The following is a 27,519-nucleotide window of genomic DNA, read 5'->3' on the forward strand; positions in this document are numbered from 1 at the left end:
ACAAACAAAAAAAAAATCAATGAAACACTAAAGGAAAAAACAGGTCACATAAATAAAATCAATGTCATTAATCAAAAAGGAAGAGAGGGAAACTTTTCCCATTTGTAAGTCTTCAGTATGAAAAGTGAGACTAGGCATGACATCCAGAAAACCTAACCCAAGATAATCAAGTCTACTCAGTCTATTGCTTTTCTCCAAAACTTTGGAAAATAAGAAAGAATTCTATAAGAATTCAGGAAACATTCAAGTTGGTCTCATTCTTGTTCTCAAAATGAAATAGGAAAGAGTGATACCTCCACTTCAGAGGCATAAATCCACAATAATATGGCTCATACTCTTGACAATGAGAAAACACCAGAGAATTTATAAAAATCTCAACTACGAAATAACTATGATGGGGGCATCTGGGTGGCTCAGTCGGTTAAGCATCCAACTCTTGATTTTGGCCCAGGTCACGATCTAATGGTTCATGGGATTGAGCCCCACATTGGGCTCTGCACTGACTGTATGGAGTCTGGTTGGGATTCTCCAGCTCCCTCTCTCTGTCCCTCCCCAGCTAGCATTCTTTCTCTTCCTCTTCCTCTTCCTCTTCCTCTTTCTCTCTCAAAATAAGTAAATAAACATTTTTTAAAAAAAGAATAAAAGAGGGGTGCCTGCGTGGCTCAGGTCATGATCTCACGGTCTGTGAGTTCGAGCCCCACATCGGGCTCTGTGCTGACAGCTCACAGCCTGGAGCCTGTTTCAGATTCTGTGTCTCCCTCTCTCTCTGACCCTCCCCCATTCAGGCTCTGTCTCTCTCTGTCTCAAAAAATAAATAAACATTAAAAAAATTTTTTTAAAAGAATAAAAGGGGAGACATCACTGTAAACACTATAAGCATTGAAAAGACAATAAAGAATACTATGAATAAATTAATGTGAATAATTAGAAAATATAGAGAAAATGGACAAATTCTTTGAAGAACACAACTATTTCAATAATAGATAATTTGAATAACTCTATATTTATTGAATTTTAGTTTAAAATCCTCCCATGAAGAAAACTCCAGGCCCACATGGCTTCACCTAAGAGTTCTACCAAACACTTCTTAAATGAATAATACCAATTCTATACAAACTCTTTTAATATAAAAGAAAGAAAATACATTCCAACTCATTTTATGAGGTCATTACCCTATAATATAACAAGACAAAGCATCACTAGAAAAGAATGCTCAAAAACTAGAAACTTCGTGATCATAGATACAATATTTCTCAACAAAATATTAGTAAATAAAATTGAGCAATGTATAAAATGTATAATATATCATGACCAACTGGTGTTCATTTTTCAAATGCAAGATCAATTCAACATTCAAAAGTCAGTACAATTCATCTTATCAACAGATTAAAAGAAAAATTAATATGATCTCCTCAGTAGATGCAGGAAAAGCATATGGCAAATTTAATATCTATTAATGATAAAAACTCCCAGCAAACTAGGAATCTAAAGGAAATTGCTCAGTCTGATAAAAAGGAATTCCACAGCTAACATTACACTTAATACTGAAAGAAAAACTAAATGTTTTTCCCCTAAGATTGGGAACAAGGCAAGAATATCTGATTTCAGCAGTTCTAATCACATTCCTCCTGAGATTTTTGCCAGGGCAATAAAGCAAGAAAAAGAAATCAGAGGTATATGGATTGGAGAAAGAAATAAAACTGTCTTTATTCACGGACAACACGGCCATCTATATATAAAATCTCAAAGAAGCCACAAAAAGGGAGGGGCCAAGATGGTGGAGCAGCATGGAAGTTCTCAGCTTCTCTTAACCCTGAAATGAAGCTAGATCAGCACCAAACCATTTTGCACACCTAGAAAATTAATCTGAGGATTGATCTGCATAACTTGAGTCACAGAACTTGGCAGGTACACAGCACAGAGAGGTGAACTGGGGAAGAGAGAAGCCACAGAGGGAGCTGTTTTGGGGGGAGAGAAGACAGAGAAAGAGAAAGAGGGGAGAGTGAAGGAAAATCACTTTCCCCAAAAGTAGCTGGAGAAAAAGGGAGAGTGGAAACACCCACAAGTGACTGAACAAGAAAGGGAGAAAGAAGAAAGGAGAGGGTTTCAATACCATTAGGACTCTATAAATAGGGGAGAGCACAGTTGGAAATTCCACAGCTTGATATCTGGAGGTGCTCTGGTGGGAAGGGCAAATCCTCAGTGGCAGGCAGCAAGGTCAGAGGGCTCTGCGGGGCACAGAGGGAGAAGTGGTTCTTCTGCTAGACGGGCATTTGGTAGAGGCCTAACAGCCTCCCCACAGGCAAAGGTCCCAGCAGACCCCGAAAAACAGCCACAATTGCTGGGATTGGAACAAAGACACCAGGGTGCAGTGAAACCTGGTGCTGACTGTGTGCTGTGTTTTGCCATAATTTCTAAACTTCTGCCACTGTGTGATTGCAGGAACTTTTCTGGGGCAAGTGTGCACCCGGCCACAATCTCTGAACCTCTGCAACAGCGCAACAGCGGGAACGTTCGGGGGCCAAGCCGGCACCTGGCAAATGCCTGGCAAGACACTCCCCCAGAGGGTAGGAGCGGGTCCAAGCCGAGGGGATCTCAGAAGCGAGGGGTTTAGAAACACAGCCCCATATGAGACATAATTCAGGAGGCAGGTATCGCCTAACAGGCTGATGGCTTAGACCCGGACAATGTAGAAGTGAGGAGTGGACAGAAACCAGAGACAAAGGAGGGGTTCTTGATTGTTGGTCGGTGAGAGTGCAGAGTTCTAGTGCCAGAGACTGGGAATCTGGGTGATGCCATTTCACCTCTCCTGCGCGCGCACCACACTGATCCACCCCATTAAGCTAAGAAGCACCACCTAGTGGAGAATGGAGCTGTTACACCAAGCCCTGTCCAATTGTGCCAACCAAGCTCAGGCCCTAGAGGACCACCACAAGTCTCTCCCCCTGCTTAGTGCAGGATTATAAAGTGCTTCAAGGTTAGACCTCTAGAGGAAACTGGATGTAATTTTTTTCGGATTTCATTCTGTTCACAGGTCCATCTATTCTTTTTTTTTCTTTTCTTTTTCTTTTCTTAGATACAGAAAGAAAAAAAATGTTTTTCTTTACATTACTTAAAAAATTGTTTTTAATTTTTTTTACTATATATTTTTTATTTTATTGTAATTTTTTAATTCTATTTTACTTTCATCATTTAATTTTATTCTATTTTATTGTATACTTTTTAAAAAAATTTTTAAATGTTTTCTTATTTTTTTCCCTTTATTTTCTTTCCCTTTTTTCTCTTTTCTGTCAAGCTTCTTTCAACAACCAGACCAAAACATACCTAGGATCTAGCTTCTTTTATTTGATTTTTTGTAGTGTTTTCAATATTTAATTTTATTCTTTTTCGTCATCCAAAATGACAAAATGAAGCAATTCACCCCAAAAGAAAGAACAGGAAGAAATGACAGCCAGGGGCTTAATCAACACAGATATAAGCAAGATGTCTGAACTAGAATTTAAAATCATGATAATAAGAATACTAACTGGGGTTGGGGCGCCTGGGTGGCTCAGTCGGTTGAGCGTCCGACCTCAGCTCAGGTCATGATCTCACGGTTCGTGAGTTCGAGCCCCGCATCAGGCTCTGGGCTGATGGCTCAGAGCCTGGAGCCTGCTTCCGATTCTGTGTCTCCCTCTCTGTCTGCCCCTCCCCCATTCATGCTCTGTCTCTCTCTGTCTCAAAAATAAATAAACATTAAAAAAAAATAAAAAAAAAAAGAATACTAACTGGGGTTGAAAAAAAGCATAGAATCCCTTTCTGTGGAGATAAAAGAAGTAAAATCTAGTCAGGATGAAGTAAAAAATGCTATAACTGAGATGCAATCTCGAATGGATCCCACTGCAGCAAGGATGGGTGAAGCAGAGCAATACAAGCAATATAAGACAAAGCTATGGAGAATTATGAAGCAGGAAAAAAGAGGGAAATGAAGGCAAAAGAGCATGATATAAGAATTAGAGAAAATGGTGACTCTAAAAAGGAGTAACATCAGAATCAGGAGTCCCAGAAGATAAAGAGGGAGAAAAAGGGGTAGAAGGTTTATGTGAGCAAATCATAGTGGGAAAGTTTCCTAACTTGGGGAAAGACACAGACATAAAAATCCAAGAAGCACAGAGAACTCCCATTAGAGTCAATAAAAACCAAGCATCAACAAGGCATATCATAGTCAAATTCACAGAAGACACAGACAAGGAAAGAATTATGAAAGCATAAAGGGGGGAAAAAAAGTCCTTAGCCTATAAGGGAAGACAGATCAGGCTCGCAGCAGACCTATCCACAGAAACTCGGCAGGCCAGAAAGGAGTGGTGGGATATACTCAACGTGCTGAATTGGAAAAATACACAGCCAGGAATTCTTTATCCAGCAAGGCTGTCATTCAAAACAGAAAGTGAGATAAGGAGTTTCCCAGACTAACAAAAACTAAAGGAGTTAGTGACCACTAAACCAGCCCTGCAAGAAATTTTAAGGGGGACTCTCTGAGGGGACAAAAGACAAAACAAAACAAAAAAATACCAAAAGCAACAAAGACTAGAAAGGACTAGAGAACACCACCAGAAAATCCAAATCTACAGGCAACACAATGGCACTAAATTCCTAACTTTCAGTACTCGCTCTAAATGTCAATGGACTAAACACTCCACTCAAAAGACATAGGGTATCAGAATGGATAAGAAAACAAGATCCACCTATATGCTGTTTACAAGAGACACACTTTAGACCTAAAGACACCTTCAGATTGAAAGTAAGGGGATGGAGAACCAACTATCATGGTAATGGTCACCAAAAGAAAGCTGGAGTAGCCATTATATCAGACAATCGAGATTTTAAAATAAAGACTGTAACAAGAAATAAAGGGCATTATACCATTAAAGGGCATTAAGGAGTCTATCCACCACAAAGAACTAACAATTGTAAACATTTATGCCTCCAACGTGGACAAACCCAAATATAGATACCGATTTATCACAAAGAACCTCATTGATAGTAATACCATATTAGGGGACTTCAACACCCCACTTACAGCATGGACAGATCATCTAAGCAGAAGATCAACAAGGAAACAATAACCTTAAATGACACACTGGACTGGATGAACAGATATATTCAGAACATTTCATCCTAAAGCAGCAGAATACATGTTCTCAAGTGCAAATGGAACATTCTCCAGAATAGATCACATACTGGGACACAAATTGGCCCTCAACAAGTCCAAAAAGATCTAGATCATACTGTGCATATTTTCAGACCACAATGCTATGAAACTCAAAATCAACCACAAGATAAAAATTGGAAAGAAAACGAATACTTGGAGATTAAAAGAACATCCTACTAAAAAATGAATGGGTTGGGGTGCCTGGGTGGCTCAGTTGGCTAAATGTCCAACTTCAGCTCAGGTCATGATCTCACAGTTCATGGGTTCGAGCTCCACATCAGGCTCTGTGCTGACAGCTCAGAGCCTGGAGCCTGCTTCAGATCCTGTGTCTCCCTCTCTCCCTGCCCCTCCCTCACTCATGCTCTCTCTCTCTCTCTCTCTCTCTCTCTGTCTCTGTCTCTGTCTCTCTTGCTGTCTCTCAAAAATAAATAAACAATAAGGAAAAAAGAATAAATGGGCTAACCAAAAACTTAAAGAGGAAATTAAAAAGTACATGAAGGCCGATGAAAGTGATAACATGACAGCCCAAAACCTCTGGGATGCAGCTGCAAGTGGTCATAAGAGGGAAATATATAGCAATTCAGGCCTTCCTAAAGAAGGAAAAAAGTTCTCAGATACACAATCTAACCTTACACCTTAATGAGCTGGAAAAAGAACAGAAAAGAAAACCCAAAACCAGCAGAAGATTGCAAATAATGAAGATTAGAACAGAAATCAATGCTATTGAAATAAAACAAAACAAAACCAATAAACAAACAAAAAATAGTAGAAGAGATCAATGAAATCAGTAGCTGATTCTTTGAAAGAATTAACGAAACTGACAGGCCCCAAGCCAGTTTGATCAAAAATAAATAGGAAAGGACCCAAATAAATAAAATCAAGAATGAAAGAGGAGAGATCACAACCAACACTGAAGAAATACAAACAATAATAACACAATATTATGAGCAATTATATGTCAATAAATTGGGCAACCTGGAAGAAATGGACAAATCCCTAGAGACATATAAACTACCAAAACTGAAACAGAAAGAAATAGAAAACTTGAACAGACCCATAACCAGTAAAGAAATCAAATCAGTAATCAAAAAATCTCCCAAAAAACAAGAGTCCAGGACCAGATGGCTTTCCAGGGTAATTCTACCAAACATTTAAAGAAGAATTAATACCTACTCTTTTGAAGCTGTTCCAAAAAGAAAAAAAAAAAAAAGAAAAGAAAAGAAAAAGAAGAAAAGAAATGGAAGGAAAACTTCCAAACTCATTCTATGAGGCCAGCATTACCTTGAGTCCAAAACCAAAGACCTCACTAAAAAGGAGAACTACAGACCAATTTCCCTGATGAACATGGATGGAAAAATTCTTAACAAGATACTAGCCAGCCAGATCCAACAATACATTAAAAGAATTATTCACCAAGATCAAGTGGGATTTATTCCTGGGATGCAGGGCTGGTTCAATATCTGCAAATCAATCAAAGTGAAATCGATCACATTAATAAAAGAAAGAATAAGAACCACACGACCCTCTCAATAGACACAGAAAAAGCTTTTGACAAAATACAGCATCCTTTCTTGATAAGACCCCTCAAGAAAGTATGGATAGAAGGATAATACCTCAAGATCATAAAAGCCATCTACGAAAGACCCACCACTAATATCATCCTTAATGGGGAAAAACTGAGAGCGTTTCCTCTAAGGTCAGGTACACAACAGGGTTGTCAACTCTCGGCACTGTTTTTCAACATAGTATTGGAAGTCCTAGCCTCAATACTCAGACAACACAAAGAAATAAAAGCCATCCTAATTGGAAAGGAGGAGGTCAAACTTTCACTCTTCGCAGACGACATGATACTCTGTATGGAAAAACCCAAAAGATTCCACCAAAAAACTGCTAGAACTGCTCCACAAATTCAGCAAAGTTGCAGGATATAAAATCAATGCACAGAAATCGGTTGCATTTCTATACACCAATAATGAAACAGCAGAAAGAGAAGCCAAAGAATCGATCCTATTTACAACAGCACCAAAACCCATAAAATACCTAGGAATAAACCTAACCAAAGAGGTGCAAAAGCTATACACTGAAAACTATAGGAAGCTTATGAAAGAAACTGAAGAAGACACAAACAAATAGAAATACATTCCATGTTCATGGATTGGAAGAACAAATATTTTTAAACGTCCATGCTACCCAAAGCAATCTACATATTCAATGCAATCCCTATTAAAATAACACCAGCATTCTTCATAGAGCTAGAACAAACAATCCTAAAATTTGTATGGAGCCAGAAAAGACCCTGAATAGACAAAGCAATCCTGAAAAAGAAAACCAAAGCTGGAGGAACGACAATTCTGAACTTCAAGCTGTATTACAAAGCTGTAATCATCAAGACATTATGGTACTGACACAAAAACAGACACATAGATCAATGGAACAGAATAGAGAACCCAGAAATGGATCCACAAACTATGTGGCCAACTAATCTTTGACAAAGCAATGGAATAAAGACAGCAGCAAATGGTGTTAGGGAAAACTGGACAGAGACATGCAGAAGAATGAACCTGGAACACTTTACTACACCCTACACAAAAATAAACTCAAAATGGATGAAAGATCTAAAGATAAGACAGAAAGCCATCAAAATCCTAGAGGAGAAAGCAAGCAAAAACCTGCTTGCTTCGGCCACAGCAACTTCTTACTCAACACGTCTCTGGAGGCAAGGGAAATAAAAGCAAAAATGAACTAGAGGCAAGAGAAATAAAAGCAAAAATGATCATCAAGATAAAAAGCTTCTACACAGCAAAGGAATCAATCAGCAAAACTAAAAGGCAACCGATGGAATGAGAGAATATATGTGCAAATGACATATCAGATAAAGGGTTAGTATCCAAAATCTATCAAGAACTTACCAAACTCAACACCCAAAAAAACAATCCAGCGAAGAAATGGGCACAGGACATGAACAGACACTTTTCCAGAGAAGACATCTAGATGGCTAATAGGCACACGAACAAATGCTCAGCGTACTCATCACCAGGGAAATACAAATCAAGACCACAATGACACACCACCTCACACCTACAAAACAGATAAACATAAAGGAAGGGAAGCAAAAATATAAAAACAGGGAGAGGAAAATAACAGAAGAGACGCTTAAATACAGAGAACAAACTGAGGGTTGTTGTGGGTTTTGTGGGTAGGGGATGGGCTAAATGGGCAAGGGACATTAAGGAGAACACTTGCTGGGATGAGCACTGGGTGGTATACATAGGGGATGAAACACTGGATTCTACTCCTAAAATCACTGCACTATGTGCTAACTTGGATGTAAATTTAAAAAAATAAAATTAAATTTAAAAAAATAAGCTACAAAAAAGCTACTAGAATAAGTATTTAACAAGGTTCCAAGATACTGCCCTAAATATACAACAATAAGTGTATATATTATCAATGAACAATCAGAAACTTCAATTATACAATACCACTTAATGATAGTGTCAAACACACGTATAATACAAACATGTTTACTTTGAAAGAAACTGCCAAACTGTTTTCTAAAATGGCTACACAATTTTCCAACCCTGCTAGAATGAATCAGAGTTCTTGTTGCTGCACATCCTTACCAGCATTTGGTGTTGTTAGTGTTCTGGATTTGGACCATTCTGATAGCTGTGTAGTAATATCTTCTTGTTATGTGCTTTTAGTTTCAAATTCCACTTGTTTATTGCTGATATATAGGGAAGTGAATAACTTTTACATATTAACCTTGTATCCTCCAATATTGCTAAACCACTTATTAGTTCTAGGGAGTTTTTTGTCATCAATTTTTTAATTTTCCACATAGAAAATCATGACATCTCTGAAGACACAGTTTTATTTCTTCCTTACCAAGCAGTACACCTTTATTTCCTTTTCTTATCTTATTGCATTAGGCAGGGCGTCCAATATAGGTTGAGAAGGAATAGTAAGAGAGGAAGGACATCCTTGCCTTCTTCCTGATATTAGTGGGAAAACTAGTTTCTCACCATTACAATGTGAGCCATAGGTATTTTGTAGAAGTTCTTAGATCAAGTTAAGGAAATTCTCCACTAATTCTAGTTTTCTGGCAGTTTTTATCACGAATGGTTGCTGGATGTTTTCAAATGATTTTTTCTGCATCTGTTGATATGATCATGTGATTTTTCTTCTTTAGCCTGTTGATGTGATTGATTACATTATTTGATTTTTGAATATTGAACAAGCCTTGCATACCTCAGATAAATTCCATTTGGTCATGGTATATAATTTTTTTTATACATTGTTGGATATGACTGGGTAATACTCTGTTGAGGATTTTTTGCATCTGTTCATGACATTAATCTGTAGTCTTCTTTTCATGTAATGTCTTTGGTTTAAGTGTTAGAGTAATTCTGATCTCATAGAATGTATTAAGAAGTATTCCTTTTGCCTCTACCTTCTAAAACAGATGGTGGAGAATTGGTATAATTTCTTCACTAAATGTTTGGTAGAATTCAACAGTGAACCTCTTTGAGCCTGGTGCTTTTTGTTTTGAAAGTTTGTTAATTATTGATTCAATTTCTTTAATAAATGCAATCCTAATCAGATAATCATTTTCCTTGGACGCGTCTTTGGTGGGTTACATCTTTCTAGGAATTGGCCCATTTCATCTACGTTATCTAGACTAAGTTATTCACAATACTACTTTATCATCCTTTTAGTGTCCATGGAATCTATAGTGGATATCCCCTCATTTATTTCTATAATTAGTAATTTGCATCTCCTCCCTTTTTTTTAATTGGCCAGGGTGCAGGCTTATTAATTTTATCAATCTTTTTTTTTTAAAAACCAGCTCTTTGTTTTATATATTTTCTCTATCAATTTCCATTTTTCAATGCCATTGATTTTTTTGTTCTAACTTTTATTATTTATTTTCTTTTGTTTACTTCAGAATTAATTTGCTCTTCTTCTTCTAGTTTCCTAAGGTGGAAGTTTAGATTATTGATTTTAGATCTTTTTTCTTTTCTAATATATACATTTCATGCTACATTTGACCCTAAGCATTGCTTTTGCTGAATCCTACTTAATTTGATAAGTTGCATTTTCATTTTCATTTCATTCAAAATATTATTTAGATTCTTCTTGAGATTTCTCCTTTGATCCATGTGCTACTTAGAAGTGTGTTGTTTAGGAGCATCTGAGTGGCTCAGTTGGTTGAGCATCTGACTTTGGCTCAGGTCACGATCTCGCGGTTCATGAGTTTGAGCCCCGCCTCGGGCTCTGTGCTGACAGCTCGGAGCCTGAAGCCTGCTTCGGATTCTGTGTCCCCCTCTCTCTCCACCCCACCCCTGCTTGTCCTCTGTCTCTGTCTTTCAAAAATGAATAAACATTAAAAAAAAAGAAGTGTGTTGTTTAATCTCCATATATTTTGGAATTTTTAATTCCATTGTGGTCTGAAAGCAGACACAGTATGCTTTCTATTCTTAAATGTGTTAACATGTGTTTTATGGCCTAAGATGTGGTCTGCCTTAGTGAATATTTCCTGTGAGTTTGAGAAGAATGTGTATTCTGCTATTGTTGGATGAAGAAGTCTACACATTGTCAATATATTCCGTTGATTAATGATTCTGTAGAGTTCATCTACGCCCTTACTGATTTTCTGCCTTCTGGATCTGTCCATTTATGATAGAGAGGTATTCAAGTCTCCTATTACAATAGTGGATTCATCTTTTTCTCCTTATAATTTTATCAGTTTCCCCTTCAAATATTTTGATATTCTGCTGTTAGGTACATACACGCTCAGGATTGTTATGTCTTCTTGGAGAGCTGATCCTTTGAATATTATGTAATGCTCCTCTTTATCTCTGAAAACTTCTCTTGCTCTGAAGTCCACTCTATTGCTCTGCAGTATGAAATCAATACAGCCATTCTCTTCTTTTTTCTTTCTTTATTTTTTTAGAGGGAGAGCAAGAGCAGGGGAGAAGGGCAGAGGAAGGAGGAGACAGAAAATGAGAGGGAGAGGGAGACAGAGAGGGGGAGGGGGGAGGGGGAGAGAGAGGGAGAGAGAGGGAGAGGGAGGAAGAGAGAGGGAGAGAGAGGGAGAGAGAGAGAGAGAGAGAGAGAGAGAGAGAGAGAGAGAGAGAGAGAGAATCTTAAGCAGGCTCCACAATCAGCGCAGAGCCTGACACAGGGCTTGATCCCACAACCCTGGGATCATGACCTGAGCTGAGAACAAGAATCAGACACTCAACGGACTGAGCCCCCAGGCACCCTATATTTTTGCTTTCTTTTTATTAGTTTTAGCAAGGTACATATTTCTCCATCCATTTACCTCCAAGATGTATGTGTCTGTATATTTAAAGTGGATTACTTCTGGACGATATATAGGTGGGTCTCGTTCTTTGATCCTCTCTGACAATCTCTGCCTTTCAATCAGTGCATTTGCACCATTAGTGTGTACCGTGATTATTGATATAGTTGGATTAATACTTGCTATATTTGTTACTGTTCCTTATTCATTGCCCTTGGTCTTTGTTCCTGTTTTTGTCTTTCACTCTTTTTCTGCCTTTTGTAGTTTTAATTGATTTCATATGATTTCATTTTCTCTCCTTTATTAACATATCAGTTATACCTCTTTTTTAATGCTCTTTTAGTCGTTGCCCTAGAATGTGCAATATCCATTTATAATTAAGTCAAGCCCACTTTCAAATAACACTGTGCCACTTTATGGGTAATGCAAGTACTCATAATAACTATACACTTAGGGGCGCCTGGGTGGCTTGGTCAGTTGGGCGTCCGACTTCGGCTCAGGTCATGATCTCGCAGTCCGTGAGTTCGAGCCCCGCGTGGGGCTCTGTGCTGACAGCTCAGAGCCTGGAGCCTGTTTCAGATTCTGTGTCTCCCTCTCTCTCTGCCCCTCCCCTGTTCATGCTCTGTCTCTCTCTGTCTCAAAAATAAATAAACGTTAAAAAAAAATTAAAAAAAATAACTGTACACTTATATTTATTTGATTATGTGATTGCAATAAATAGAAAAAACGGAAATATTTATTTCTCCCTCACTTATTCCTTCCCTGATAATCTTCCCTCCTTTATGTCGTTCTGAGTGCCAGTCCTACATTATTCTTCTTTTCTCTGAAGAACTTCTTTTAACATGTCTTGCAAGGCAGGTCTACTGGCAACAAATCTCCTTCAACAAATCACTTCTGAAGGATCATTTTTCAGGGTACAGAATTATAGCGTGGTGGGTTTTTTTTTTTCTTTCTCAATACCTTAACTATTTCCCTCCACTCTTGTTTTGCTTGAGTTGTTTCCTGTCATGAGTCAGCTTAGGCTGCCATAGCAAAATACAGTGTGTGTATTACTAAGCATGATGTCTTAAACACCATAAATTTATTTCTCACAGTTCTGAAGTCAGGAGGCCACGGATTATGGTGCCAGCATGGTCAGATGCTGGTACAGGCTCCCTTCTGGGTTTGCAGATGGCCACTTGCTCTCTGTGTCTTCACACAGCAGCGATTTCTCTTCTTACAGGGGCACTAGTCCCATCATGAGGGCCCCACCCTCTGGACCTCATCTAAACTGAATTATCTCCCCAAAGCCCATTAGGATTTCAACAGTTGAATTTGGGGAAAACAACTCAGTCTGTAACAGCTCCTGAGCAGAAACCACATACAATTCTTATCTTTGCTCCTCCAAAGGTAAGATAATTCTTCCTCCAGTTTCCTTCAAGATTTTTTCTTTGATCTTTGGTTTTTAGCATTTTGAATGATATGCACTGGTTTAGTTTTTGTTGTTTTTGTTGATGTTTTGAATTCATCTGCTTGGTGTTTTTTGAGTTTCCTGAATTTGTGGCTTGGTGTCTGACACTAATTTGGAGAAATTCTCAGTCATTAATGCTTCAAAGTATATTTTTCTACTCCTTTTTCTCTTTCTTCTCCTTCTGACATTTTCATTACACGTATGTTTCATCTTTTGTAGTTGTTCCACAGTCCTTGGATATTTTGTTGTCTTCAGTCTTTTTCTCTTTGCTTTTTTCATTCTGGAAGTTTCCACTGACATAGCCTTAAGCTCAGAGATTCTTTCCTCAGCTATGTCCATTAAAAGCATTCTTTGTTTCTATTACAGTGTTGTTTTCTTTCACCAGCATTTCCTTTTGATTCTTCTTGAAAATTTCCATCTCTCTGCTTATACTGTCCATCTGTCCTTGCATACTGTCTACTTCATCCTTTAGCATATTAATCATAATTGTTTTACATTCCCCATCTGATAATTCCCACATCTCTGCTATATCTAAACCTGATTCTGATGTTTGCTCTATCCATTCCAACTGTGTTTTATGGCTTTTAGTATGCCTTGTAATTTTTTTTCTTGATAGCCAGACATGACACACTGGGTAAAAGGAACTGTGGTAAACAGGTCTTTAGTGATGTGATGTTAAGGCATGGGGGAGAAGTATTTTATAGTCCTATGATTACTGCTCAGCTTTTTAGTGAGCCTGTGCCTCTGGACTATGAACTTCATAAGTGTTTCTGAGTGCTGCTTAGGTAAGACAGAATGGTGGGGCTGGACTGGAGTTGGTATTTCCTTTCGCCCACATGGAAGGTTAGAGCCAACTGGAGTTTGGCATTTCCCTTCCTCTAAGTCAGTTAGGCTCTTAAAAATCCCAGTAGTTTAGGCTGTGGGGAAATCATGAGGTCAGGCCTTGTTAAGAAGAGAATGCTCTTCTTGTTAAGAAGAGAATGTTTACTCTTCCCCTCCACCTACTAAAAGCAAGAGTTGGATTTTGGGATTTTTCTTCAATATTCACTGTGAGAACCTGTTCCAAACTCCTGGAGGTAAAACTCACAAAATTGTGCAGCCTCCTGGAGAAGTGGACCCCCTGGGAGATATTAACTCTCAGACTTGCCCAGACTGAGCCTTCGGCAATTCCTTGATTATGGTTCAGGTTTTCCCACCTTTGTACTCATTCCCATGGAGGTTCCTGCTGCAGGAGCTTGTGATCCCCTGTATCTACCTGTCTGTCTCTCCAATTTAGGAAGCAGTGATTTGCTTGCTTCTTGCCTTCTCTGATGGATCCAAAAAGAGTTGTTGATTTTTTTAAATTTGTTCAACTATTTACTTAGTGTTAGGATAAAGTAACAACTTTCCAACCCTTCACATACTGGACCAGAAACCAGAAGCCAGTAATTGTCTTTTGACAAAGCTTCCAAGGTAATTCAATGGGGGAAATGTTAGTCTTTTCAACAATCGTGTCAGTGAATCTCAATCTTTACCTCATCTCATACACAAAAATCAACTCAAAGTGGGTCAGAGATCTAAATGTAAAAGCTGCAACTATAAAACTTCTAGGAAAAAAATGTTTGTGACCTTGTGTTAGACAAATATTTTTTAGATAGGACATAAGAAGTGCAAACCATAAAATAAGTAATTGACAAATCGGATTTCCTTATAATTAAAATGTCTACTCTTTGATAAATGCTGTTAATCAAATGAAAAGACAAGCCAAGGACTAGAAAAAAATATATGTACACTATATATTTGATAAAGGACTGGTATTCATAGCATGTAAAAAAAAAAAAAACCTCTTATATCTCAGTAAGAACATATAATGCAATTTTTTAAATGGGCAAAAGACTTTAACAGATTTTTCACCAGAAAAGATACACAAGTAGCAAGCTAAAGTATGGCACATACTTGACAACAGTCATTATTAGAGAAATGCAAATTATAGCCACAATCAGATACTAGTTCATACTGGGATGAGTACTATTTTTAAAAACTATTACAAATTTTAAGTGCTAGAAAGAATCTGGAACACTTGGAAATCTCAAAGACTCTGAAGGGATCAAAAATGGTGCACACTTTGAACAATAGCTTGGCAGTTTCTTATGAAGTTAAACATTGATTAACCACTTGACCCAGCAATACCACTCCTAAGTATTTACTAAGAATAATAAAAACACATATCCACACTAATACCTGTACACAAATGTTTATAGAAGTTTTATCTGTAATTTGGGGTGCCTGGGAGGCTCAGTCAGTTAAGCATCTGACTTTGGCTCAGATCATGATCTAAGGGTTCGTGGGTTCAAGCCCCGCATCAGGCTCTGTGCTGTCAGCTAGGAGCCTAGAGCCTGCTTCAGATTCTGTCTCCCTTTCTCTCTGTGCCCCATGCCTCCCACCCCGCTCATATGGCGCACTCTTTCTCTCTCTCTCTTAAAGGTAAATAAACATTAAAAAAATTATTCTTAAAAAAAAGTTTTATCTATAATTTTCAAAAACTGGAAATAACCACAGAAATACTACTCGGTGATAAAAAAGAAAAACTACTGACATGTATAACAACATGGTAGGATCTCAAAAGCATTCTGCTAAGTGAAAGAAGTCAAACTCTCAGAAAGCTACATGTTGTATAATTCCATTTATTTGAGATTCGAGAAAAAGCAAGACTGGAATGACAGAAAGCAGATCAGCAGTGGCAGAAACCTGGGCATGGGAGAGAAAGGACTACAAAGGAGCATAGAGAACACTCGGCGGAAGTGGAATTGTTCTATATCATGATTGTGATGTGTGTATTGTGATATTATTAAAGAATTCATAATAAATAATATTTTGATGATATTTGATTATATACAGTCATCAAAACTCATATAATTATATATTTAAAACCCATGAATTTTATCGTATGAAGTTGTGTTTTATAAGTTATAACCACAGAAATCAATTCAGTCATAGCCAAAGGTTACAGTAGGAAGAAGAGGGTGGCTTATGAAGGGGTACCAGGGAACCTTGGAGTTGGTGCAAACATCGCTCAACTTGAGTGTGGTGTTAGTTACATGACTACATACATCCATCAAAACTTACCTAAGTGTATATATTAAAAAGGTAATTTTTACAGTATAGAATTTATATCCCAGTAAATCAGATCTCTTAAATGTATGGAAACAAAAAACAACAGGTGTTGGCGAGGATGTGGAGAGAAAGGAACCCTTGTACACGGTTGGTCGGGATGCAAACTGGTGTAGTGACTGTGGAGAACAGGATGGGGGTTCCTCGAAAAATTAAAAATAGAACAACCCTACAGTCCAGCAATCACACTACTGGGTATTTATGCAAAGAATATAAAAACACTAATTCAAAGGGATGCATGTACCCCTAGGTTTGTAGTAGTATTATCTACAATGGCCAAACTATGGAATCAGCCCAAGTGTCCACTGATCAATGAATGGATAAATATGTGGGGTGTGTGTGTGTGTGTGTGTGTGTGTGTGTGTGTGGATTAAGGAGTGCCCTTGCTGTGATGAGTACCAAGTGTTGTGTGGAAATGTTGAATCACTAAATTGCACACGTGAAACTAACATAGCACTGTACGTTAACTAACTGGAATTAAACTGAAAACTAAACACCAAGAACAAAAAAATTAAAAATACTCTTAAAAAATTAAAATACAAAACAATAAAAAATTAAAATGCGTGAAAAATATATATGTAAACAGACACCGAAACACAACAGAGTAAGTAATAAACAAAGGGTCCTGTGTGCAAGAGCTTGTGACCCCCGAGTTTTACAGACAGATGTTTTACAAAAGGCAGCAGGAAGAGATCCTCAGAAGTACAAGGACTCAGAAAATAATCCATGTACTTTTCCTGAATAAAACCGTGACAGAATAGAAGAATGTATTTCAAAAGAAAGAACACCAGAAACATTGATTCCTTCTGTAATGACTGTTCTACATGATGGTGTAAACGTGGTGACAGTGTCCCCACCAGCACGTAAGTTACCTTTGTGCATTAGAAGAAGGAATCTTCCTCCTCCCCTTTTTCTATGCGAAAGAAACTACCTATACGAAAGGGATGGAAGGAGTGAGGGAGGAAATCAGGCCATTGAGGGTCACAGACAAATCCATGGGAATGCCCTGGGAGAGGATCATGTCGCACTCCCCGTCTTCCACAAGTGGGAATAAACAATGACCTTTCTGCCGCCCACAATGATGCATTTAATAAGACTGTAAGTTACTCTTTTGAAAGAGTTGGCTAAGAAGTGTCATTTGATAGATCTTAAAAACCCTATGGAACATGCATTATTTTTACCTTCTCTTTCACATTAAATTTCTATTTTATCAGACGTACCTGTTGTTTAAAACATTAAATGTGGGATGTCCATAAAGTCAACAAATGTGTGTAATATTAATTAAATTTTCCTGAACGAAGATGCCCCCGACATTACGTGTATTACTGTCTTCAGACTTTATGGGCACTCTACAATTCTATAATAGTGAAAATGAGCAGGAGTGTTCCCTGTCTACACCACCTCATGGCCCAAATTCCTGCTGTCTGAAGGCAGCTTGTGCTTCTTCGCCCATGTTTCTCCATATTTCCAGGTGACATATTATTTTGTTATTTCTTTTTTTTTTAATGTTTTATTTATTTTTCAGAGATAGAGGCAGAGCATGAGCAGGGGAGGGGTAGGAAGAGGGAGACACAAACTGAAGCAGGCTTCAGCTCGGAGTTGTCGGCACAGAGCCCAGCGCACTTGAACACACGAACCGTGAGATCACGACCTGAGCCGAAGTTGGGAACTTAACTGACTGAACCACCCAGGCGCCCCTGTTATTTCGTGATCTTTTTCTATCTTAGATTTTATTTGCTGGCTTTCCAGTGTGGGGGACAGGATTAAGACAGCCCAGGGGCACCTGGGTGGCTCAGCCGGTTAAGCGTCCGACTGCGGCTCAGCTCATGATCTCGCGGTTCGTGAGTTCGAGCCCCACGTCGGGCTGTGTGCTGACAGCTCAGGGCCTGGAGCCTGCTTCGGATTCTGTGTCTCCCTCTCTCTCTGCCCCTCCCCCGCTCATGCTCTGTGTCTCTCTCTATCAAAAATAAATAAACATTAAAAAAATCAAAAAGAAAAAAAAGGCAGCCCTGATGGTCACACTCACACAAACTCGCTCACACACGCACTTCCCTTCCCCATATAACTCATTCCAGTCGCCACAAATACAAAGAATTATTCACAGCTGAGCCACTGCATGCATAGTAATTACCTCTGGTTTTCAGACACAACTTTCTGTTTTCCTGAGGTCAATGCTCATCTTGTGTTTTCATCCTCGAGGGCCTCCCTTGCTGCCCTCCTGAGCTTCAACTTTCTCCATCTGGAGAAGTCTACGGGTCCTCTGTTTTCTAGATTTTAAAACCATGTTGCTGTCGTACCCTCTCCTGTTCTCCGTCCACATAGCTTTACGCCATTGGATCTCTTTACTGCCTTTTGAGCCATACTTCAGAAAGCGGGGAGGGTCAACCCGACAGGTCCCGTTGACCGCCATGCTAGGCAGAGGCCCAGGGGTCAGTAAGGAGGCCAGAGGGGCAGGTGCAGAGCGGGATGAGACCACGTGGCTCTGTGATTCCTAGCAATCAGGTATCTTAAGATGTCTTCTAACGCCACCGAGGCCCCACCCTCGGGGCCCTGCCTCTCCTGATGTGCTCAGATCCGCCTGAACCCCCAGTTGGTTTACTGAATGGGGGGAGAAGGGCAGAGGCCCTGGGTCCTCACGCCTACCTTCACGGCGCTGAAGCAGAGCACGTGGAGCAGGGCAGCGGAGGCAGCACTCCGGGCCACGCTGTAAACAGCCGACATCATCCCGGAAACGGCTGAAACACAAACACCAACGGTCTCGTGGTCAATAAATGTAACGACGCGAGGAGACGGTGGCGGGTCTGGAATACAAGATGTCTGCCGGGGGTGGAGGGGGGCAAAGAGGAAGTCCGAGGGGGCGGGCAAAAGCACTGGATGACTGTTACTACGAGAAAGACAGACCACTTACTAAACATGCAGGAGGAAAGCATTTAGAGAGAACTGGGGGCACCATTCCTAGAAGACTGCGTGAACAGGCCCCATGAGGACGTAGGGAGACCTCCTTGTTTACAGTTGAAAGCTGCTGGCCACGATAAACCTCGCGGGTGAAGGTTTCCACAGAAGGGGGTCAGAGAGAGAGATGAGTGTAATGAACAAGCAACGCTAGCACGTATGTGTGTGTGTGTGTGTGTGTGTGTGTGTGTGTGTGTGTGTGTGTAATGAGGTGGTCATAGTACTGATCACCAGCAACGCCCAAGTGCTTCATGTACAATTTCATTTAGTTTTTACAGAACCCCTAGGAGATCCACATGTTCATTTCCATTTAGAGAAGCATGAACTTTAAAGTTAAGCAACTGGCACAAAGTCTCCAGGTAAGGATTAGGCGAGGTTTTATCCACCTCAGTGGGAATCTAAAGTGCCACGCCAAGGGAGGGTCCACACAGGCGGAGACACGGGTCCCCTGTCTGTCCAGGTGCACGCATGAAGCCGTTTAGTGCTCATGACAAAGAAAACCTAGCTGTCCGGACTCTCACTCCACTCAGCCCTTATCGGAACTTCAGACTCCTTTACAGGAAGAGTAGGATGTCAATGACCTACCAGAACCTCCAAAAAACAGCATGTCAATCTGTTCCAGAAGGTAAACGCAGAAAGTGTCGATCTGCGGGAAGAGCCCAAGGAGGGAAATCGCAGGGAAGCAATATAAAAATACTGGAAGTGAACAGACAAAGTTGACGGTAAGTGTGCGGCCAATGGTCACCAGGTCCCCGAGGCAATCCCGCCTGCTCCCGTTCCAGCACCCGGCCCGCCCTGCCCGCGTCCTGGAGGCAACACTGGACTCCTTGCACCCATAGAAGGAAGGTCTGCAGGCCGAGTGGACACATGCCTGCAGAAGTAACAAGGGGCCGTGTCCGGGGAAGAGGCCTAGACGAGGACCCAGGAGATACCTCAGGTGGTGAGGGAGGCAGTGGACCAGTCCACAGTTTGCAAGAGCAGCTTTGCCTGTGGGGGGCATGAGAATGGGAGGAAGAATCTGGGAAACTCCAGAAATAGGCAAACCTAAAGGGTGGTAGGTGGGCGGGTCCCTCCCTGCATGGGGGCAGGGGGTGCAAACATCGGAGCTGGGGGCTCCTCACTTTGTGCCTCTGTCCCCTGGTGCACTTGACGTGCTGAGCATCACCACATCTAAATGCCAACCACAGATTCGAGTTCAGTGGGAACTCCAGGTTCGCAGAGGAACAAGGGAGGGTGGTGATTAAGACACCACCACAGGTGATGGTGGGGCACTGAAGGGACTGACTCCCCGGACACTGGAGCATCTGGGACATGAAGGTAGCCCTGCCTGGCCAGAGGACCGTGTTCCGTCCCAAAATTGTAACAGTGCAGCTGGATAAAACATCCACATGCCAGGACTCCACCTGTCCCCCAGATCATTTGTTAGAGGAAATAAGACGTACCAGAGCTGCGTTTCACAGCTACTTCCCTATTATCCTCTCTTGCTCAAGTCTTTGTAAGTTGGCTTTCATAGAAACACAGAATCTCCCATTCCTTCTGCTATAATACATCTGTCTTCTGTCTCAGTTTATTGAGTAGCATGTCAATGTAGTTCGATACTGGTAAGCCTTAATAAAACTAAGGAAATTTGATTTGAAATCCCATATGCCCAAACGTTGGAACTATGTGCTAACACCGTGCATAAACCACAGTCAACAGTGGGAGTGGGGATGGTGGGGGGGGGGGGTTTCAGCTATTTCTGAAAAATCAGAAATGTAAACTTTCCATTGTGAAATTGTAGAAACGAGAGTATCTGTACGGTCCCATGCTCTTGCTAGTAGTGGCTTAAAAGTAAGTATGGGACAATCCCCTCTACAATAATACCGGGGAACTGTTTCAACTCTTTTGCAGTTGGAACCATGTTTTGCTACACATGGTGATTTTGCTGTAATGTTTTCTGTGGCAAGATTTCAACGATATTGTAAAAACCTAGAGCATCTGCGAGTAATGCACTTCTCAACCAAAGTATGCAATAAGACACAAATAGTGACCTACTAAACATAATTGTATAAGACACCATTTTTTTCACTTGTGAACGGAACTCAAAGATATGGGGGAGACATATGAAATAAAGAGAAATTTAATTATAGAGCATAGTTATAGGCATCAAAATTTAAATCCACATAATTTCAAGTGAACTAACATTTTTCTGAACTCTGAGACTCAAACCCACCACTGAAGATTGCACACTAAGCTGCACTCCCCATGGCCAGGATAGGGGCAGAGGGAAGGTGTGATGAGATTGCATTAGTTCACCTTCTCAAGCGCTGTGCATGTGGCAAAAACCACACCAAGAATGAAGAACTTCCAGGGAAAAGTACGGGCGTGAAACAATATTTAAGGAGTCAAGCATCTGACTTTGGCTCAGGTCAGATGTCAGGGTCTGTGGGTTCAATCCCCATGTCAGGCTCTGTGCTGACAGCATGGAGCCTACTTGGGATTCTCTCTGTCTTCCCTCCTCTCTCTGCACTTCCCCTGCTCACACTCTCTCTCTCAAAAAGAAGTATTCTCTATTAGAAATACATGAGGCAATGAAACCACAACTATGGAAGCAAAAAGGACTGGAGCCAGTGAATCATGGTCTGAGGGCACTACGATGGTGGGAGACACCGGGGAGCCTTGGCCAGAGATGCTGTGGCCGTGCGTGCAGAACCCGAGTTTCCTGGCCACAGTGGAAGGACAGCAGTCCACATGGAGCCCAGTGTCTAGATCCTTCCCAGGATGTATGAGAGAAGGAAATCATTACTCTTTACAATCAAAGCCAGGAAGGTGGAAGGAGAGCAAGGTGGGGAGCCCACACATCTCATGTGTCAGGCCACATGAGATGGCCTTTTTTTTTTTTCATGTTTGCTTTAAAGTCTTTATTATCCTGAATACAAAAGACAGAAGTCCTTGAGGATATAACAGAGTTCTTTATGTGGAAACATTATTTTTTTTTACAAGTGAAAAAATAAATACCTCTTGGAATAAAGGCTTATATGCTAATATGTGCCATAAAAAAGTAGAGTTTTAATATTTGACAAAATGCCTGTGCAAAGAAACAAATGCATAAACACATTACTGCTACATTAAGGCAATATGAGAAGTATACTCGGAAATCTCAGTAAAGTGACAGTGTAGGTTCCTAGCTTTAACTTAGCTAGTATTGCACCCAATAACGTCATCTAGGTGTCCCGATGTCCTAGAAATAAAGAATAAAGAAGCAGCCAGGGCGCCTTGATTTCAACTCAGGTCATGATCCCAGGGTTGTGGGATTGAGCCCCACGTCAGTGAGGAACCTGCTTGGGATTCTCTCTCTCTCTCTCTCTCTCTCTCTCTCTCTCCCCCTCTGCCTCCTCTCCCACTCACTCTCTCTCTCACTCTAAAATAAAAAATATATATATATTTAAAAAGGAGCTAAATGGTTTTTGCATTAGAACAATTAAAAAAATACGCCTGAAGTTGCTGAGGTTATTTTGTCCTTTTTCCAAATGTAAAAGAAAAAGTCCCTGTGGCTACTGGCAATTTTCCCTGTGAACAGGTTTTTTTCTTAGCATACCACTGAGAGGGTCTATAATTTTCTCTCACTTCTTCCCTACTCCTCATTTTCCCTAATAATTACCATAAATGCAGAAACTTCTGGTACAGTCCCATTTCTTGGCAAGCAACATTTATAAATAAAAACATTGTAGCTTCTTTTTTTTTAATGTGAATAATGATACTCGTTACTATTCTATCATACTACTATTAGGTTTAATTCGAGAGAGAGAACACACAGAATGAAAATAACATGGAAATAAACCTGAAACCTACACAGTTGATGTGAATGTGTATGTTGCGTGTCTTCAAGTATCTGTGTGTTAACTAATTGTCCTGAGGATGGACTATACTGAGCCCCAGAAACAGCCTTTGTAGAAGACACACAGAGAAGACAAATGTGAGGTGTCACCGGACAGAGGAGAGGGGTACATTCCAGTAACTCATCACAAAACCTCCATCTACTTCCAAGGGTGGCATTACTGGAGATGCATTGTTGTAGGCTGGGGGTTGTGGTCTGAAGGACTAACGGAAAACAGAAAACTCAGATCTGAAAGGGATCCATGCAGTGCATGGGGTCGTGCTACAAACGACAGCCACCTCATCTTGCCTGAGCCCCTTCCGCATCCGGAACGCCTCGCTTCACCAGGTAACCCCGCAGTACCACTGCACCCCTCTAGGCCAAACCATCTTACAGGTGTTTCTTGCAGGGAGCCGTATTCCTGGCCATGACTACTAATTACAGCTACAACAACGGTGAAATCACCATCGCCTGTACCTCCAGCACCCAAGCATTTCTTCTCGTTCTCCTGCCCCCCCAACCCCATCTCAGGGCACACTCTAGCTTTGCTCCTGCTTCTTTTGAAGTACGATACTAAGACACTGAAGACCTTTTGGCTTCCTCATCAGGGGGATAATTACAAAGACAGCCTCCCTCGCCGGCTTTTGCTGAAGTCACCCGAATGGAAAGTATTAAAAATTCCAGCCCAGAGGTCTCCATGTCTGACTGAGCACAGGCAAGGGATACTCAGAGGTCCCTTCACCTCCCTCCCGAAAATAAAAAGAAAGAATTGTCCCTTATAATGAAAGAGAAGTGCCCACAGGGATATGCTGAATATCTATGAGGGGTCTTAGAGGGGAAAATTATATAAGAATATTACCCTCAGTGTTTCTATGTCTTTAACTCACCATCCCCCAACCCCAGCCCCAGCCTATAAAAGCAACAAGTCCCTGCCACCAACTCTGTCTTTCTTATGTCCCCAAGTTCCCTGCCTCCTGGCAACGTACATCCCACCTTCTTGCATTGTTCTATTACATAATTGAGAGGCTTGCCTTTGAGATGCTCCTCTCTTTGCATTAAATAAGATAAGCAGCCTCTCCATCTTCCCTACCCACTCAATTTCCACCTGACTCATCTCCCACCACTGGCTCACATTCAACCCCTTCTGCCCTGGGAGGCAGAGGAGGCAGGGTCAGTTCCCCGCCCCTTTCCAGCTCCCCTCCCCTGGCCGCCTCTCCTCCCTCTGATGGGTTCATGGTGTTGAGCAGAAAGCAGGAGTGGCAGCAGGTAACAGAAATATTGGCAAGAAGGCATGATTCTAAGAACCATGTCACCTTTCCCAGCACCAGCCAGAGGAGCATCACAGCACGAGAAGCAGACAGCACCTTTAGACCACCTGATGGAAAACAAGGTCACGTGGGCTAAGTTCCTATTTCTCTCCTGTCCTTTTTCTTTTTAAATGTATTTATTTAATTTGAGAGAGGGGGCAAGGGAGGGGCAGAGAGAGAGAGAGAGGGAGAGAGAGAATCCCAAGCAGAATCCGTGCTATGCTGTCAGCACAGAGCCTGATGTGGGGCTCAATCCCATGAGCCATGAGGGGCGTCTGGGTGGCCCTGATCTAATAACCTTGACATTCTTATAAAAAAGGGGAATTTGGACATTTGGACACCGAGACAGACACACACAGAGGGAAGATGAAGTGGACAGACACAGGGACAAGGCCATCTATGAGCCAAGGAGGGAGGCCTGGGACAGGCCCTTCCCTCGTGCCTTCAGAGATTTTAGACTCCTGGCCTCCAGAACTATGAGACAAGACATCCCTGATGTTCTCAGGGACCCAATTGGGGTGCTTTGTTATGGCAGCTATCGGAAAACACACACTCCTTTTTCTCCCAATAACCTTTTGTTTCCTCCTGATTTTTTCTTCTCTCCCTGTTGGTTTCTGAACTTAACAATGGCAGCAGTCATTATCCACTCAGATCCCTTGCTAATGAGGGACAGAAGGTGGAGAGGTTCCATGAAGAAGAATTGCCCTCGCTTTCCCGCATCGAGTCAGAAAAACAGTATATACCTCTATCCCCTTCCTCTCATTCCCAGTTCTAAATCTGTTCCACAATCTTTTCCTTCTCGGTGCAAATTAGTGTGTTTAACACATTCACTCCGTAGGGATTGCTATTGTTCTAGTTTTCCCTTTTTCTTTATCCCAGAAGTCATTTAGTTGGCTTGCTGGATTATTTATCACTATTTTTCCCTGTCACTGTTGACAAGCAGACAAAAAAACATGTATTAAGGAAAAGCTCTCATGAGGGAAAGGGAATTCCAGATAGAAAGATGCGAAATGCCACATTCCCTGCCCCATCTCCACTCCTCAATGGAATTGGTCTGAAGAAAAATAACATGAGAATATACATAGCCAGTAGCTTATTTGAGAACAAGGGTTTCTGCTAAAAGTAAAATCTCACCAAGTACATTAAGGTCTTACTTTTGGGGCCCTGATAACGTTTCACATTCTGATGCCAGGGCAAATTTGCTATGCCAAGACAACCACATTTATTGCAATGCCATTGGCTTGTTTATAGTAGCAAATTAAATAGAGAGAAATGGTGGAGACGCCCATGTACAGAAAAAGAATTTCTTCCTCTTTCTACAGATCATCTTCAGGGGGTGCTTATGAAGTCCCTACTTACTGAAAGTCTGAGCTGAACAGGCCAAAAAGGACTATGTAAGCTTTCCCTGTGTTCATTCGTTCATCCACTCAACAAACATTTCTTTAGTGCCTGTATTTACCAGACACAGGGCAGGGTGCCAGGGATTCAGGGTGAGAAAGGAGGCGTGGCCTCCGCCATGCCCGGATTGAATCCAGCAGCATACAAGCTAGTGAGGGAGCAGACGTTAGTCAAATATCACAAGTACAGCCGATGACCACACAATGGGTTTGGTGCTCTGAAAGGTATGGCTTGGGGGGATAGAAGACGGGACCATGTTTAGGGGAATGGACCATCAACTAGCATGGTCAAGGGGGTTGGGGCGCCACAGAAGAGGAACACAAGACATGAGCATGAGATGAAGAGGTGTGCCAGGGTAGTTAGGGTTCCAGATCAGGTCACAAGGATTTGTAAGAGGTGGAACTCTATCAGCACTAACCCGTGCTCGAGACCCTAGGAAAAGAGGGTCATGAGGTGCCCAAGATTGAGTGTGCGGTGCAGAGAGGGAAGGCAACATTTTGACACAGACACCTGTTTCTTGAACATCTTCCAAAATGCTGTCATGCCCTCTCCACCTCTAATCCCCAGGCCCTCCTGTGCCGTTGAGCTCTGGACCCCAGCGCTGCCGTGGGCTAAGAAGAAACAGGAAAGGACGGTCTCCAGCATGCACAACCGTGACTGGGCATCTGCATCCACTCAAACGCTGCACTTTCCATTGCAGCTAATGTCGGGAGGGAGATGGGAGAGCACATTTATAAGAAGATAAAAGTAACTGAAGTCTTTCTCAGAGTGTGTGCATGCGTGTGTGTATGTAACAGGAAGAGAGATGTTGTGGGCACAAAGGTGGGCTTATCTGGGGCTGGGTATGGGGGAGTGAATAGTTTGCTACCAACACAGCAGGAAGAGGGAGTGGGGAGATGGTGATTGAGAAGGCAAGTCGGAGGGTGCAATGTCTACCTTGGTGTCACCTACAAGGAGCACGAAGATATGCCATAGTGGAGGGCCCTTTCCAGTCCACTAGAGAGACTCAGGAAGCTGTCATGGGGGCCAGAGAAAGAATGATATGGGACCTATGGCTTTGAAAAGCTCCTCCTGAGTAAGACATCCAACTGGAAAGCAATAGATCCAGGGGCTGATATCTCCGATCGTTGCCCTTTACCAATCCATTTGGGCAACGTGATCACAGCCAGTCACAGGCTGGTGTGTGTGTCAACCCCTGGAGGTCATCGCAAGAATTCTCAGGGCATTACGAGGCAAGCCCTCAGAGCTGCAGGAGACACTGGGGCAGCCTCTTCACAGAAGGATGATGATAATCGCTAATACCCGGTGCCCAGCCCTCTTCTGTATGTTTAAATTCACGGACACATTTCAAACTTGAACCAACCCCTGAGGTGACTACCATTTTTGTCCCCACAGCACAAAAGAATTTTTCTCCAGGTCACATAACTAGTAACGTGGCAGAGCTAGAATTCAAACGGCCAGGCACCCGGCTCTAGAGGTTGGGCTCGAAACCATCAGACTGTGCAGGCTTCCCGTGTAAATGGGGCACATCACACGAAACTCCGTCTGGACCTAAAGGTGTGCACAGAGTACCAGGGACAGACTGGGTGACCAGCATGCCCAGGACTCTACCTCGATGGAGAACCATACACACTCAAGCGTTACTAGAATGTCTGTGCCATGTGCCATGTGCCATGTGACAATGTCAGTCCCACCTGGGACGGCCACCCAGGTGGCAAAACACCCTCACCCTGGGGAGCCCCACTGATGCCTCACACCAGGCACCACAGCAACCAGCCTTCAGATATTACAGTGTTGCAGGGCGCCAGGGTGGCTCAGTCCCTTAAGGGTCCAACTTTTGCTCTGCTCATGAGCTCACGGTTCATGAGTTCAAACCCCGCATCCAACTCTTTGCTGACAGCTCGGAGC

General features: G+C 41.6%; 1 protein-coding gene and 1 long non-coding RNA gene across 9 annotated transcripts in view; one reads left to right on the plus strand and one right to left on the minus strand.

Annotated features, from left to right (window-relative positions):
* The window catches only part of PCNX2 (pecanex 2), a 326,874-nt gene that overhangs the window by 181,724 nt on the left and 117,631 nt on the right, over window positions 1-27,519 (minus strand). For 6 of the 7 annotated variants that reach the window (XM_053207265.1, XM_027046909.2, XM_027046910.2 and 3 more), the window contains exons 14-15: window positions 19,636-19,746; window positions 18,742-18,833 (exon numbers count right to left, since the gene is read on the minus strand). In XM_053207265.1, coding sequence (XP_053063240.1) covers window positions 18,742-18,833; window positions 19,636-19,746 — 203 coding nt within the window. The remainder of the gene's footprint in view (window positions 1-18,741; window positions 18,834-19,635; window positions 19,747-27,519) is intronic. The other variant, XM_053207264.1, reaches the window with a different exon arrangement.
* LOC113595813 (uncharacterized) lies at window positions 18,859-20,687 on the plus strand. 2 transcript variants are annotated; one of them, XR_008292142.1, is made up of 3 exons: window positions 18,859-19,164; window positions 19,320-19,409; window positions 19,673-20,687. It is a non-coding gene; the product is annotated as an uncharacterized LOC113595813 (long non-coding RNA). The 2 variants fall into 2 exon arrangements; XR_008292143.1 differs by having other exon boundaries at window positions 19,329-19,409.

The sequence above is a fragment of the Acinonyx jubatus genome, chromosome D2 (genome assembly GCF_027475565.1).
Source record: "Acinonyx jubatus isolate Ajub_Pintada_27869175 chromosome D2, VMU_Ajub_asm_v1.0, whole genome shotgun sequence".
In the NCBI taxonomy this organism is placed as follows: domain Eukaryota; kingdom Metazoa; phylum Chordata; class Mammalia; order Carnivora; family Felidae; genus Acinonyx; species Acinonyx jubatus.